We start from the raw sequence: 17,633 nt of genomic DNA on the forward strand, positions 1-17,633 counted from the left end.
CTTTGTTAGTTCATCATAGGTATAAAAATAAACGTATGTATATGCAACCCGCATGACCGTGTCACTCGGCGGGTTAACATAAATGACAGGCGTTATAATGGTTTTTATCATATCACTTGAAAGCGAAAAAGTAAAAATTATCTAAGTAACAAAGTTTATTGCGTTCGGGGGTGACCGCAGCGAAGCGGGGTGAACGCTGCTAGTTCACTATAAAACTGTTATTCTTTAAATCCTAGTTTCCAGTATATAAAAATATGAAATATAATCCAAGTACGGAAGAACATATTAGTAGATAAGTAATACATTAAAAAGGTTGGCATATCATAAAACTACAATACGCTGAAGTCTAATTTTCTTACTAAATACAGGTATAAAAATATATACTCTGATTTACTGGTAAGCGTTATATGCCCACTTCTACATACATCAACATACTTAGCTCTTCATGCATATAAAACAGAATTGTTTATTCCATACATTGAAGATCAAAATTCAGTAAACACTGAGGGTTAGCATTTTTATATACCACATAAAAGCTATGCTCCTAGCGATACAAGCCAATAAGAGATGGAAGTCAAATTGTGCACCACAAATGAAGTCACATACGTCAGCGCGAAAATTTCCAGTACTGTAATAGCGTAACAGACTTTTTTAAACAATACTCTATGTTGCACTTGTTCATGTATCGAAGTATCGAAGACAGTATCGAAGACAAAGTCAGTAGGGGACTTTTCTTTCAAACGTGATTGGTCTTACAACATAATTTATCTAACCTAGTTTTATTATTATTATTGTTATAGTTCCAAGTCACCCAAAAAATAAATAATACGAAAAAAGTATACGCTACAAAGAACGCAAGTGTTACGTATTTCATGTGTATAAATTCAGACTTTACCCAGTTTCAATCAGTTTCGTAATTGGGTGAGAGATTAACCATCTTAAACAGTTTCTCTTCCTGTTTTTCCACGTGAAACCAAAGTCTATCGCTATCGTACATAAGACTTTACGTATTACTGGAATTATTTAAAAGGGAAGTCTCTTACCATGGTGGCGATCCTTTTCATATGGCACATCGTAACCTTTCTCACAGGTGTGTTGGCACTTGGGCGTTCTTCCTCCTTCTGTGCAGTTGGGTCTTTTGCCCTTAACGTGGTGCTCGCAAGGTGCAATGGCGTATGGCTGACATCCCTAGAAAAATAAATAAGCATAAATTACATTCAATTAAAACAAACACTTTTAGCGATTATTGCATAGAAGAGTAATTGGTCGACTTGGAATAAAGGCAAAAACTGAGTTTCAACATATTTTCATTAATTAAATACAATACGGGAAAACTCTAAGTCACTCAGCAAGCAAAAAATTTTTCAACGCATCAGTTAATTTTTCAAAATAGCCAACAACTTCAGCTGCTGTTTTATAAGTGGCGGTGACAGTTATATATATACATATATATGCCATCCAGAACTAAGTTGCGTGAAATGCTTCTGTATATTTGTGCTCACATGAAGTTTATTTACGCCGAACCTAGAAAACTGGAAGACAACTCAGATTATAAAGCAAGAAATCAAAAAATCCTTATTGATTCAAACCATTATTTCTACAAGGAAGATGATTTGTAGAAAATGTAGTTTTTCTACCAAGAGTTTTCTTTCTTTCTTTTTTTTTTTTTTTTTTTTTTTGAGAGGGGGAGGGAGGAATCGTGAGGTGTATTTTAGACTTTTTATTATTACCATTATTATTTCTCGATATGCGATCTATTGTTTTATTAAGTAATAAAAAATTACATTAATCTTTTTTTTTTTTTTTTTTTTTGATTGATTGGACTTTGCTTACATCCACACTGAGGTTTGTGAAGGACAGAAACTTCTATTAAGTAGGCTTCGAACCTGAATCCATAGCACTGGAGGCGGGGGCGGAGGGGTATTCAAGCAATTATGCAAGCTAACCTTTCAACCAACAGGCCCTTCCCCACCATACTATTTCATTCCGAGATATGGATTACAGGACTAATCGGAATCGAAGTTTTACGTGTAACAAAGTTTATTTTGTGAAAATTAACTTGGTCCGGGAATTCTTTGGGTTCATTTTCTTTAGAGGACAGACAAAAGCAATTAATGGTATACATATAGGAACACAACTCCCAACCGAAATGAAATGAAATCTTTAAGCTTTACGTCCCACGGTTATGCCGGTTAGGCTAAAGGAGACGGTGATGATGAGAATGAATGAAATGGTGGAATGAAGAAAGTGGGAGGAAACTGGAGAACCCCGAGAAAACCAACAAGCACGGTGTTTGCCACCACAAAGTCCACACGGGGCGAGCTGGGATCGAACCAGGGACCCCAAGCACCGGAAGTGAACGCTCCACCACTGAGCCACCGCGCTCCCCACGACTCCCAACAGAGTCCAACTATCAACATAAATGAAAAGAAGACGACCAGTGTTCGAAGGTAAACAAATTATTATAGTCTATGTTAAATAATTTCGAAGCCAAGAACATTACTTGGAAATTTTATTTAAGCTACCGGAGTGGGATCACTTGAGCCTTCAGGGGATGGGGCAAATGCATCCTCAGTTTAGGATATCCACCACGGTGTCTACTAAAATTCCTAAATGAAATTTCGTGGCGTTTTCTTTCGAAAACCATAAAATTTAGTAATATTCTCAAGAGCGAATTTCGAATTGGACCGAATTTTCATGCATGCGACAGAAGTGTGCTTTGCTTGCGATTTGGTAGCGTTTAAAGCCGATCTTAAACATTTTTGGTGGTGAATTTTGACGTTTTATAGAACAAAATTTTCCAATCTATACTTATATTGGAACAGATAAAAGAAATCGTGACCCAAAAGCTAAATTTCGTGACTTTTGGTTGACTTTCATGACCGTTTTCTGATTCGATGACTTTCGTGACCGATAGACACCCTGTCCACTCTCTTCAAGGAGTCCGTTACCACTTGCAAGGGATTTCAAAAATACGTTTGCCAAACCACGCGCTTATTTCCTATTTCATATCACGCTAGGAAATAAGTAGGGATTAAATAACACTGCCACAATAAACACGCAGCATAAACATATACATCTTACGGATAATCATTGGATTTACAAATACCTGACATTTTACTGTAAGAAGTTGAAGCATGAGTCACGAACAATTAATGAAAACGGGCTGGAAGTGTCGCAATATGAAGATGAAAAAGCCAATCTTTTAGTTTATAAGTTATGGGTAGAGGTCTGCGCGGATACAAAATATCGCATCCGCATCCGCAGCATCTCTATCCGCATCCGCACCCGCATCCGCAACATCTCTATCCGCACCCGCAGATAATGAGGTAGCAAATATATACAAATTATATATTCTATAATACACATAGTTTTCTGAATCAAACGAAACAATATGTTAATCAGTTTCCTCGTGATCAAATACCAACTACGATAAATAAAATGCAATACAAACCGTGCATATACAAATTAGAAATTAAGAAACGATTTATGTACTTATCCAAGATCTTCAAATGCAGATATCGGACCAAAATAATGCCACGTAGGTAATATTCCCTCAATCGACTAATTTTAGAGCACGTCATTACTCATTACTCATAAAAAAGGGGCATTTGTTCTAAACACAAAGGCGAAATAGAAATAATCGTTATTAAGAAATAAAAATTGATCACAGGACCGCAAACACATCCACATATTCCGAACTGACACTAGCACCAGTAATTGCACTAAATTTAAAAAATAAGTGACGAAACTAACAACGCAATACAATGCATGCTTTCACGACCAAGCTCATTCGTGGCTTAGCGGTTAGCGTACGCGCCCTTGGCGTGGGAGACCCGGTTCCAATTCCCAGCAGGAGCTTATGTGGTTCGGATTCGACGTTAATCAGTAGGTCAACGTCTCATATAGCCTCGCTGCTGAACGGGACGTTAAACTCAAAGTCAACTCAAGCTTTCACGACCACGCTTTTACTGAAACTAGAAGTGAAAAAGAGGCCCAGAATATACACACAAGAAGAAAGAGAGAGAGAAACAATTGCTGTTATAAAACTCCAATCCCTCGGAATGTTCATTGAGGTCCGTGGCACCTATCCGAAGAGAGAAATCTGTGCGGTCGCAAATGTGCATTCACTATCTGCTCCTGTACTTCAAAGGAAACAGTGAAGATTTTTTCTTTTTCTCTTTTCTTTAAGAAAGGGAGAGAGAAAGATGAGCATATGATGTGATTTGTTTACTATTTCGGTGACGCCCTTCTCCAGTTTGTCACAAAAGGTAAAGATAATTCTGCTGGCCAGTTTTCAGTTTATGGAAGGGGATGCGGTGTTTTAAATTAGGGTTTTGGTTCCTGACCTCTCGGGCTAGAAAAACTTTATTTGAAGACATTGCTTCCTCTTCAAGGCGAATGGTCTGAAAATTTTCAGCTTTATCAGAGGGGCTTTGGCGGCAATTATTTTTCTCTTTTACAGCCAATAGCGGTACTTGAGGAGTAGCGATGAGCCCTGTCGTTTCTTTGTGTTTAGGTCAGAGATGTCATTCACCCACAAAACGGCTGCTAAAAATATTGAAACAGCAATAAAAGGAGAACTCTCTTGTGTCATTTTTTGTCCTTTTGCTGTCACAGAGTCTCATGCTTCAAACATACTTGTATTTTGATTTTAGTATTTTTCAACTGGTTTTAAAACTTTTAATTCAAAATGAACGTTTCTAGTGCTCTTTCCACCATTATCAGAAATTTCACAGCATTTTTTTTAGGAAACATTATCCGCAACTTTATCCACTATCCGCACAGAAAAGATATATATATCCGCAAATACCAATTTTGATGCGGATATCCGCGGATATATCCGCATCCGCGCAGACCTCTAGTTATGGGATTTGATTAAATACATTTACAAACCGCTGATCAGTACGTGCAACGTTTTGCTGGAAAGAAAATGCCATGGAGAACGCTCAGAGTTGAGTGCCGCTGAAGCAAATGTTCAAACAAATTCTAGCATGAATTGCTTGATCTTGTTTTTCGCAAAATTTCTGAGTTTGAGCACCAGAGGAGCAAAGAGGTTTCTAATTGCTTACGTTTCATTATTACGTGCTACATTGAATACAGGAAACTGATCCAAACGATCTATGCTAGTTTTTTTTAACATTAATTGTACATCAATTTCAGCTTAGCCAGTCATTTTAGTACCTATTTGGTGTTTATTGTTGTTTTTTTTCTTTTACATGCAATTTTTTAGAATTGTTTCCTAAGTTACTATGGAAAGAAAATTTCCTTCATATTTACGTCATGCACTAGAGTCAAGCCATTACTATTACTACAACCATGTCGTCTTCGATCGCAGAAGTCAATTTTTAAACAAATCACATAAACAATATTACATGATTATGACAGCAATTAACTGATAATTTTGGCGTAGCTAAACCTGGAAAATATACTGTGAATTACAGGTCATTCTGTTATTACCTGATGAGAATCGTAGTTTCCTCCGCTGACGATACCCCTTTTGACCCAGTAGTGCCAAGCAGAACCCGGGAATCCACCGTTGCAGCCGAAACCACATGTGTGACAACAGGACACTAAGTCTTCGGCTGAGAAGTGGAAATGCTGCTCTCCATTCGAATGAATACACACACGATCAGACATCGCTTCTACAGCTCCAAATGCCTTTAAGAAAAAGTCACTTCATTAGAGTTGTTGTTATGGTAGTGATGGTCAGTGAGTGAACTGTCTTAAATAGAAAGTACAAGAGAACATAAGATCTCTACACTGGTGAATCTGACCAATAAAACTTATAGACTATAGCACAAAACTTCCTAGCACCCACTTTGTAAATTAAAAGTTCAAATCATACTATGCTTTACATTTATTATTGAAATATTTACTTTAATACGAACAAAATTAGAAGATCTTTAAGTTTTACGTTCTATTAAGCTAAAGGCCGGCTAAACTAAAGGAGACCGTGATGATGAGAAATAAGTGAAATGAAGAAGGTGGGAGGAAGCGGGAGAACCCCGTGAAAACCCACGCACAGCACAAACCTCACTTGGCGCGAGCTGGGATCGAACCAAGGACCCCATGCACCAGAGGTGGACGCTCTACCACTGAGCTACCGCGACCCTACGAACAAAATTAGAATGCAAGTCTTCCGAAAACTCTGACCGAAAAAGACACCACTAAACTATCCTACGACGATTCTTCAGAAAGAAATGGAGTACGCTATATTCTATGGTTAATGAAATATTTGTTTCTAAATAAGATCATTTAAAGACATTTTCCAGAAAATAACCGGAACAACACATACCCATACCAGCCAACTATTTTTGTGGTGAACAAATCGTCTGAAAAAAAAAATCTTACAAGGTTGTTAGGAAATATTAATTTATGAAGTACGTACAAAAGGCCTTTATTTATTTATTTTTTTTTTCTGGCTTTCCTTCGAAATCAGAGTTAGGATAACAGACGTTATTGCAGTTATCAATACAGATACCTAGGGCACGAAATTTCAGGTCTGAATCCAGCAGCCCATCAGAGAATTTGTAGCAATTTGGCATAGTCAAGGCCAAATGCTTATCACCGAACCAAAATATCTACTCGCCAATGGTGATGGGAAATTTTGTGCACTCTATATACGATTTGTACGATACGTGGTACGAGAGAGGTTAGAAGTAGAACATAGACTGTGTTACAGGAGCTCACATTGAACATTTGAGTTGAGTTGAGTTGATTTTGAGTTTGTTTTCGCTTTCTGCTTTGTAACCTTACTTTCCGATAACTTCTAGAATCTCGGCATTCTGAAATGAAATCTTTGAGTTTTACGTCCCACGGTTATGCCGGTTAGGCTAAAGGAGACGGTGATGATGAGAGATGAGTGAAATGGTGGAAGGAAGAAAGTGGGAGGAAACGGAAGAGCCCCGAGAAAACCCATGAACACGGTGTTTGTGATGTGTTTGTCCACCACAAAGTTCACTTGGCGGGGGCTGGGATCGAACCCGGGACCCCAAGCACCAGAGGTGAACGCTCTACCACTGAGCCACCGCGCCCCCTCTCGGCATTCTGAGTACATTAAAACGAATAATAAATAAATAAATATTACAATTTGCCCTATCTTTTAGATTATCTACTATCAACGATCTTAATCATTTACTTTCTTCAGTAGTATTTATGTTTATTTAATTCGCTGTTCATTCAAAGTTTGAAATGTTAATATCTTTTGGTACTTCTTAAGCTTGTTTATTTCTAAAGATAAATATCCTTTTTACAACCTCTTTCTTTTTTCTTTCTGCACTGACTCTTTGAGGTGTTGCTCGTATCTTCTATAAGCAGCTATAATGCTTGTCATCATCACTTACGTAGTAAGAACTCTGAATATTTTCATGGAATTTGATTGCGTTTTCCCTGACTCTTCAAAATGTAACAATTCTTTCGACTTTTTCATGACCTTCCAATGCTCCAAGCAGTTCCATTTCCTCTTCTTAATAATATCTAATATTGTTCTTTTCTCTTCCATCATATCTAACACACACTCATTCGTTTTCCGCTTTCCGTTCTTTTCCACACCCACATTTCCAAAGCTTCCAGTCGTTTCTAATCATTTTTGCGTAATGTCCATGTTTCTGACTCATACATTACAATACTCCACACGAAGCATTTTATGAGTCTTCTTCTCAACTCTTTATGCAAGGTCCCACAAAATAGACTTTTCTTTCTCCTAAAGGCTTCTTTCGCCATTCCTATTCTTGCTCTTATTTCACGTTCACATTTCATATCATTACTTTCAATTTTAGAGCCCTTGTACTAAAAGAGCAAAATGTGTTAATGAAGTTATTTAATCTTCAAGTAACTCTTAACCTGCTGAACAAGGTCAGAAAAGAAGTGGTCGAAACAGTGCACGAAAACTCTTCCACACGCAATCAACGGATTACATGTTTCGCTTTACATTTTTAATAATAATAAATCTGCGAACGATATGTAACACCAATCATCTTAAATCAATTACTCTTATGTCAACTAATAACATGTCTTACCCAGCATGATCCACAAGAGCCTTGGTCTCGAACTTCCCTAAGCGTTGGGCAATCTGGCCATTGTTCTCGAGAATCAAACTCTTCCGGGATATCAGAAGACATCAGCATCATGTGTTTCTTCTCTGGGAGACGGAAGTACTTCGAGTCAGGGTGGACGCCCATTAAACCTCTGATGTACTTCATCGAGGTTTCTGGATGAAAATTTCGGCCAGCCTGAAAGAGATTGAAACGAATCACACACACACAGAAAAAGTAGCTAAGTGGAAAAATCACACCTTCGTAACTTTTACCGTCTAAATCATCATAATTTAAGAAAAATAAAGATCTGAAATCAGGCACGTAGCCACGTAAGGAGTCCGGACCACTCCCTTCCTTCGAAACCAGAAATGGAAAACAAAATTAAAGAAGGATGAAACAAAACAAAACAAAACAAAACAAAACAAAAAAAAAACGAGAAAAAGAAGAATCAGCGTTAAAAATAAGAAGCTACAGCAAGTGTTTGGTTACTCTTTCTTATGAGGAGCTTTGCGTGAAGAAAACGGAGAGGGAGGAGATCAAGTTAAAAATGGATATTATTGTTATATGAAAACATAATAATGACAAAAAGTTATGTGGAAAGAAAACTCTGTTAACATTTGATTATATGTACTTTTTATAATAGTTGAGGTCATAATGGAAGGAAAATTGTTATATTTGAATGAACATAGATATTGTAAGATCTTTTTCAATACTTTTTTATATTCTTTTACTCGACATTTCTTCATAGTGTGTTATTAAAATACTAACATACCCTCATTTTATTGTCCTAACAAATCAAAAAGTTGCCAGCAAAATGGTTTAGATTGATCGAGCTCCTGGTGTGATAGCCACAGTATTTCATGCTAAGCTCCCCCCTCCTCCATTAAGAAATCCTGGCTAAACGATTTAATACGTGTTGCCAGTAAAATAGTTTCGAATGATCGAGACCCTGGTGTATAAAACACAGTATTTCATGTCACGCCCTCCCCCACCCCTCATTACGAAATCCTGGCTACGTGCCTTCTGAAATTAATAAGAGAATCACATGCAATACACAACTAGATCTAAAATACATTCTACGGTAAAAGACAAATTTTAAGACAGCTACTTCCCTCCAATTACCACCAGAATTAACGTTAATGATCCACCTACACTTTCAATACGGAACTCATAATATACATAAAACACCCTAAAAGCATAAAACTTACCCTCCAAGTTGTGTTTAGAGAATTTAAATGTTGTATGAATTCTTCTGATAATGGATGGAATCTAGATTCCACTCCTAAGGCACAAACACACAGAGCTAACAAAAACACCCACATCTTTTTTCCTACAAAGAAAACAAACATTTGTCTTTTATTATTTTTGATATTTGAAAAATTTACTGAAGTACCCATTTTAGAAATAGTTACTTAATGATCGTAACGAACACTTACTTAAATTTTTTAAACCATGAAAATATACAATGAATTACAGAAGTTATTAAAAAAATAACCTAATAACCAGGATGGATTGATTTAAATCACTTGATATTTAAAAAAAAAATTGTTGATTTAAATCAAATTCCGAAATAATTTAAAGTGAAAATAAGTAGTCCCGTTTCTGTTCTGTTATTTCGATTATCGAAGATGATAATCATAATACAATAAGACTCAAATGTACAGTATGTACAGCATAGTATGAAAATAAGTGTCATGCAGAGGGTGATTAGGGAAAATTCCGTTTTGAACGGGTAACAGTCCTGTTTTCTTTTCTCCGTAACATAGGGTTTATATCGTAAATCGTTAACTATTCTAACGGGGAAATCACTATCGACATTTAAGACGAAGATTCTTTTGTTTGCGCGTCTATATATTTGTTCCTAGATAATAGGGCGTATTTAGAAGTGTCCTATTTCCTCTCCGAATTTTTTTTCTAGATTTTATAACTTTAGGCAAAATTTATGTATTTCGTGCCGCAAGCTACTTACAATTTCCTTAAAAATATGCCCCTGCCAGATATCAGTAACTTTTGTGGAAAAACAGTGTCACTTTGATAAGCGTTGCTCTACTTTTTCCTTAACGCTTAATCTTTTAAATTATTATTACCTGTTTTTAGGTGATAGGATAAAATGTTCATTATTCGATTAAAAAAAGTATCAATAAAGCTTTTTAATTCGTTTTTCAGGACTGAAGGCATTGTAGAGCACGTTACATATGCTTTCACGCCTCTCTGCGTCGAGACATAGGATGAGGTGACGTCATAAATTTTTTAAAAAATATTTTTTGTTGTACCTATTTTTATTATTTTTTGGCGGGCCTACATTTTGCATTCAGAAGGCTGAAATTCTGTACGCTCGTTCAGTGCACCATAGTATTTTTCAGATGATTTCAGATCTCTGCGTGAAAACAGGGGGGGAGGGGGCAGAGGGGCAAAAATGTAAAATGGATATTTTTAACAAAAATTAGCTTTCTTCACGATCTTCCCGCCTCAGATGGAGACATATGAATGGTACCACCTGAAAGGCTGTTCTATTCTGAAGAGAATGATGTACGAACCATGATCTTAGGGATAAATAGGGATGTCTCAGGAAACTGTTACCTGAGAGCCAGTTTTATACGGGAATCTGGGGTATTTGGTGATATTATTTTTCGCGGGCTTACTTTTGCATCTAGAAGTTTGAAATTTTGGACACTCATTCACTGAACCCCTTAGTATTTTTCAGATTTGTTTCAGATTTTTGCCTTTAAACAGAGGCGGTACAGAGGGGTAAAAATTAAAAAGGGGATATTTCTTAACAGAAAAGCCCTTTTTTTCGTTATTTTCTAACCCCAGATAGCACACACGATGGAGACATTTGAATGGCACCGTTTGAAACTCTGCTTTATTCTGAAGAGAATAATGTACAAGTCATGGCTTTAGGATAAATAGGGATGTCTGAGGAAATTTTTATATTACATCCGAGTCATCTGGGGCATAGTGGGGATGTTCTTAGCTCATTGTTAAATATTTTCCCCGCCCTTACTATTCAAAATAGAAGCTTTAAATTTTTACATACATTTAGTATACCCTTAGTATTTTCCAGTAGATTTTGAGATCTGTACGTTAACACAGGGGAGTCCAGAGGGGATCAAAATTAAAAACAGAAAATATCCCGACTTCTCTCAAAATTTTCCACTTCAGGGACATGATAGGGAAAATGTGAATGTTACCGTTTTAAAGGCTGTTTTATTCTGAAGAGAATAAGGTATGAACCATGATCCTAGGATAAATAGGGATGATGCTTGACTGAGTCTATAATTTACCCCAAAAAAAGCCATAATTTAAAATTGTTAAGAAACGTTGTTTGGGATTGATATAGATTAACGATTGGGGATTAATTCAAAATCCAATCCCAATATTTCACTTAAATGACATAATTGGCATTTAATACTAATTCGTAATGCTTTTTCTTCAGTTCGCGACTTGTATTATACGAGGAGAAAGATTTGATTTAAATAAAAAAAATCGATTTAAATATAAAAAAGCATCAAAAATGATTTTAAAAAATCATGATTTTCTTCCACCTTGCTAATAACCTCAAGTAATTTGAAATTCTTGATTAGATCAAAGAGTACGTATCTGTTTCGAGTGGCTCTTTCTAAATTTGCCATACTCTAGCCGTGCATCGATAAACAGGACCACTTTGAAACGGTAGAGTAAGATAGGGTACGTAGGATAGGGGGTAGGAACGGGTTCGCTTAGGGTTAAGGAAGGGCATTTGTGCCGTATCGCCGGACCACTTTGAAAACTGAAAAAAAAAAAAAAAGCACAAAAGTGTATTGCCTTCGGTTATATTTTGTTAGATTACATTAAGTTACGCTAGCTTACGTTACATCAGGCGTGTAGTATTCCTTTAATACGGATCCATAGTATAAGTATTAGTTGTAGTAGGAGCAGGAGTAAGAGTAGTAATAGTACTAGTAGGAACGGGTTAGAAGCCCTGCAGGGGTTAGTGGGGTTGTAACGTACCGGTTTACCGGTAGCGATTACATTACACTAATATTAATACCGGTATGCATATTGATACTCGTTACATGTTTGATGGCTCCCGTATTGTGTATTTGTGCCAATTTGTTTTATTATTGTTATGTTCGTGTGTTTGTGTTAGTTACATAGGTTAGTTGTTGTTAGGTCGGTTTGGCACACCTTGGCAAACTTTTGTTTCCCCTGCTATTGCATAATTATATAGATTTAGGCTATTATTCTATATCTGAGCACACGTTTGACTTGTAAAACCTATATTGTTAGGCGGAATATAATTATGTATAAATAAATTAATCGGTGTCACAATGTGCATTGTGCTGAGGAAGAACTGCATTACAGTAATACAAATATAATTACGATAATAATAACGAAACATTACCAGTACACTTCAAAATCATATTAAATAGTTGAATAGGAAAAGGGGGAATTTGTATTACACACTTTATTAATTTGAAAAATGTATTAGTATTACTCACCGAGATTTAAATCCAAAATTGTTATTTTAAACTTGAGAGCATTAGGCCTAACGTTAGGCCTAATAATGATGACAATTCAGTGAAGTTTTCTGCTGGATACTATCAGACTCAACTGATTAATAATATTAGAAATATTAGGATTATGTTTATAAACAGTAAAATCACTAAATTGGGAGAAAGCAAACATAATTCTAATGATAGTTGTTGATATACTGATTTTTCTAAATTAATGCAATTAACAATAGTGTGAATTAATAATTATACATAAAATAGGCAATGCACGAGTAGTTAGGTATAGAAGAAGAAGAAGAAGAAAGTAAAAAGACCAGCAGAAGAGGGGGTGAGAGAACTCGATGTCGAAAATTTAGTATATTATGAAATTATTGGATTTGTGCCATTAACCTATATAAAAAAAATGATTTGGGAATAACCTCAATAGTTTTCTTTCGGTTGCCGAGTTCTCACAAAATTTTTATTTAACATTTTCTGACCTCCACCCCCGCTGGTCATTAACTATTGCAAGCCGCCATGACAGAAGTAAGCAAATGAAGTCAGTATAAGAAGTCGGGTGACGGCCGAGATTCCCGGCTGTTGGAGAAGGGAAGGTGGGCTGTTATCGGGCTCCTTGAGACTGTAAGTAATTGTACCTGGCTTCCAGGTAACCTGATTTTTCTTATTTTGAACAATCACATCTTTATGGAGATAAAATACCGTCTTCCAAGATGGCGTCGTTGAAGTAGGAGTGTATTGCGGAACCGGACAGTTAGAAAATTTTATAAAAAAACTAATTACTCTTGGAAGTAATCTTGCGAAAAATGATCAATATAATTAATATGGATAGCTAAGTTTAATTTGCGTTACGCATCTCACTTATCTGCCATAAATGTCTCCACGTTACTATTAATCTTTACAATCACTTCAAAATTTTTACATGATAGAATGAATCTTAGGTCAGAATGGATTTAAATATAAGCGAATTTACCATTATTGCGTATTCGGTACATTTCTTAGTTTACTGTAAACTTACGGTATGATTAGCTTAGCTCCGGAATATTTTATGAAGGTTGATTCACCTTGTGGCTCTTAAATTTATATGACTGACAAACTAATGCATTGATCCACCACAATAGTATGAATTTTCTTGCATGTTGTAAAAAAAATATATATAAAAAAATCACGTTCCATATTAGTATTGAGAATATCCTGTCACGTATTTGCGTTTCTTATCATCAATCATACCATATGTATATAATTCGCTGTTCATAATTTTTTTTCTTTTTGTAGTGCATAAATAAAATATTTAATGTGTTGTCCGAGGGCGGGCTAAATGCTTAAGCCATATCTGATATATGCTACAGTTTTAGAACTCAGTTGGAGTTATATAGTAGCAACACAGATTGGAGGACATTGTAGAATATGAGTGACAGTTAGATAATTATGTCTTCAAAATTGGAACGTTCAATATTTTTTTTTAGATAATTAAAAAGGGGATGGATCAGTATTTGGTAGATTTTTTTTTTCCTTTTCTTGTTTATAAAACCAGTCATGATACGAATTTAGTCGAAGAGCAATTATTGTAAAGTTCCGTAGTTGGCTACTCAATATCAATCCTTGCCTGATATATTGTGACTAACGTACCGAATCGCTGAAACTGTCTTTTGATTATTAAATATATCAATTGAAGTATCAATATGCAACTTTATTGAATTGTTATGAAATACAATTCTTAAATTATTAATCAAACTGGATTTTTGTTTTAGTTGTCTCCGTTTTGTAATGATAAACCGACCTAAGATAATAAAATTGTTATCCTAACTTGAGCTTATGATTTTGATAAAATAAACTAATTTATTAAATAGCAATGTGAACAGTGATACATATAGACGTTGTAATAATACGGAATCTTACTGCTGGTTTACTGCTTAAGCAAGAACCTAAATGTCATTTTCTAGAACCGAGTCAGTTGCGCGTTATTTCGTTGAAACAAAGCTAATTTTGAGCAGTATTACAGAACTTAGTTTTTTTCCTTTATTACCTATTAAAAATTTAGAAATTATCATAGTGTATAATATTTAAAAATACTCATCACTCTGTTTTATTGGATTTTAAGAATCTTTAACGAAGTGGTAATCCAATTCAGGATTTTTTGATTTATTTTCGAGATTTTCTCATTTCTGGAAAAGACCGTTTACAGGGTTCTGTCCTCGACATGAAATGGGCAAAGTAAAGACTTGCCAATTTTTTCGGGTTAAATTCCAAAGTTGGGCGTCCGTTTCCAGCGAAATTTTTAAAATTTACAGGAAATATATGGATAATTTGATCGTTTGTGTGCTTGATACTATATAAGAGTCTCGAAAACTCTGTTTATTTGTTATATATAAGTGGTTATAAACATGGGACTATATGGCGAGCGGAGGGAACTACTTGGCGCAAGGTAACCGAACAGTTGCATTGTGGGAAAGAAACTAGCATTTATGTTTTCAACATGGCGAATGTACAAGGGCAATGAACTAGCAGTTTTAACATTTGTGAAGGAATACATTGATAACGAGCAAAATCTTTTGTAAGTTTGTGAAGAGCACTGATTAATGAACCTAATAACAAATTGCAGAAAGTGTGGAAAGGAGATAACAGTGAAAAAACTTGACGAAAGCGGACGCCCAACTTCGGAATATATGCCATTTTTTCTGTACATTCTACAATTTCTGGATCCGTATAGTAAAACAAGTGTACCTCTCCGCGAAATAGTCCATCCGCCTCCACATACAGTGCCGCTAACATCATCAAAAATAATCAACAAATACAACCACTTTCTTACCCTTACTTCCCTTGTACCCTTATTCCCCTTACTTCCCTTGTACTCATTCTTTCTCACAAACTTAAATAAATTTTCCAATTGACCTGATAAATTTCCTAAAATTGGTCCGGCGATACGGCACTTGGCTTGTGTATAGCCCGCTCCCCCCAGTTCTTTGTCACCGGAACTGCAAGAGTCACTACTGCTACTCTTACTACTACTACTACTACTACTACTACTTATATCGAGAACAGAACCCAACCAACCCCTGCGGGGCTTCTAACCCGTTCCTACTACTACTACTATTGCTACTAACTACCACTACTACTACTACTATTGCTACTACCACTACTACTACTACTACTTATACTAAAAGAGCTTCCTTACCACAAGATTTACATCTTAAATCTTTATAACATGCGATTCCGATTCATTATGAACTAGTATGAATCGTTAGAATCCCTATGATTCGTTAAAAATCACTGGGGGGTGCGGGCTATACTCAATCCCGGCACTTAACCCTTAGGGAAGTTTTGAAATATGTCCATAATGTTTCATAGAGTTTAATTACTTGTTTCAAATCGAGTGTATCAGGTGGAGCGGGCACTGTAAAGTTAATCCCAGAGTTCTTAAGTAAATTTCACAAATATATTTGCTAGCTTCAAATTGTAAATCTTCACCGAAAAGTTTGTACCAATTATACAAGTAACTATAATTTAACGCCAAAACATGTAGGGCTATCCATAATGTTGGACTTGTATTTTTGTGGTGCCTGGATTAGAAAAAAAGGATAAACTTTACAATGCCCATCCCAGCAGGTATCTTTATGCATACACAATAAATTGCCCTAAAATAATTGGGCACGAATGTTTTATGTTGAACACGTCATTTTGTCATGTTGACATGACGCTGGGTAGGATCGGGTTAGCTTAAGGTTAAGGAAGTTTGGAACCATTTTGTTGTAATTTATAGTGTGTAATTGCTGGTATTGCAATTTATTGTATCGGTTCCTGAAAACAGAAAACATGTCCAGTGGGGCTCTAACCCGCCTTCACTCGTAACGTTTGCTCGACAATACTGTCTGAATTGAATGTTATTAACCTAACTCAACCGAATGTGAATGGAATATTGCAAAAAAGTCTGTTAAAAACCTGGCCCCCCCAAAGCTAAACAATAGCCAAAAGGGTAGAGTACTATTGGTTGCAGAAAATCTATGAGAGCACATTATACATATTCTACAGTAATATATTTGCTGAAGTACATTCTATTTTCACTTAAGCATAATAAAATAATGCAATTACCTGTGGGAGATTTGCTATATTCGTTTCTCAGGTAAGGAAAATCAGATAGATTCGTTTCTTTCTGCACACAGCAAATGCAATAATACTTCTAAGCTTATTACTTTGTTTACAATTTATATTGCGGCGGATTTATGTTCCCAGTTATCACGAATACATACCAATATATGAGTCACTTGACAACTTGTGACCTCATGCAATGCTCTAAATCAACAGAAATGGACAGCTCAGCACGAGTCGAATCATATGACAATGACAAAATCAGATGTTTACAAATCATGAAAATATGTATACGAACAATGATACCAACCAGGAAGAAAATTTCAAAAATTTCTTCCTAGTGCGTAACCAAAAAATCGCTCTTAAATTTAATAACTTTCCAAAGGGCACCATTCCGTAACGGTGTGCGTGAACGCAACGCAAAAACTGTATTTTACTTTGAGATTGTAGTTGGTTTTTACAAATTTTGCGTTATGTTACTCAACTTTTGCGAAGGCTGGAATACGCTCTAAAGCTTGTACAGACGTGTTCAAATTATTAGAATCACGCTCGAAAAATGCAAAATTGATGTCGGAGTTCTAATTTGAGTTCTAGAACATTTAATTTAATGGTTAAACCACCAATATAAGATCCTTCATTTGTTTACTGTAGAGTTGAAGTGGTGATATCACCTTTGAACAGCAGATGGTATCAGAAAACTAAAAAGATTGGTTCTGGGAAAAAGAAGTGCAACTTCTAATAGACTTGAGCATAAAAATGGCTGAGTATGGCACAGACATTTTCCCTGAAAGTGTTCGAAGGATTCTTTGTGCTTAGGGAATAAAAGCACACGATCAAGAAAGAAAACAAAAATTAGAGTCTATTCCAATCAAGGCAAAGAAGCGCCTCGAATGGGCACTTGACCTAGAATATTGGGCTGCTGACGATTGGAGAATAGTGTGTTTCAGTGATGTATCATGTATCTTTGTTTCTGATTCACAATATGTACGACGTTGACCTGGAAGGAATTCAAGTTAGA

The 17,633-nt window shown here is 35.9% G+C and overlaps 1 protein-coding gene across 2 annotated transcripts in view; it reads right to left on the reverse strand.

Annotated features, from left to right (window-relative positions):
- The window catches only part of CtsB (Cathepsin B), a 29,644-nt gene extending 12,717 nt beyond the window's left edge, over positions 1-16,927 (reverse strand). Inside the window, exons 1-5 of one of the 2 annotated variants that reach the window (XM_081732230.1) lie at positions 16,777-16,927; positions 9,248-9,369; positions 8,022-8,234; positions 5,461-5,661; positions 1,044-1,188 (exon numbers count right to left, since the gene is read on the reverse strand). In XM_081732230.1, the coding sequence (XP_081588356.1) occupies positions 1,044-1,188; positions 5,461-5,661; positions 8,022-8,234; positions 9,248-9,361 (673 nt within the window). In that variant the 5' untranslated portion in view covers positions 9,362-9,369; positions 16,777-16,927. Of the gene's footprint in view, positions 1-1,043; positions 1,189-5,460; positions 5,662-8,021; positions 8,235-9,247; positions 9,370-16,618 lie in introns of both variants that reach the window. The other variant, XM_081732220.1, reaches the window with a different exon arrangement.
- Between the last annotated feature and the right edge of the window lie 706 nt (positions 16,928-17,633).

The sequence above is a fragment of the Thermobia domestica genome, chromosome 1, assembly GCF_964235325.1.
Source record: "Thermobia domestica chromosome 1, izTheDome1.hap1.1, whole genome shotgun sequence".
In the NCBI taxonomy this organism is placed as follows: domain Eukaryota; kingdom Metazoa; phylum Arthropoda; class Insecta; order Zygentoma; family Lepismatidae; genus Thermobia; species Thermobia domestica.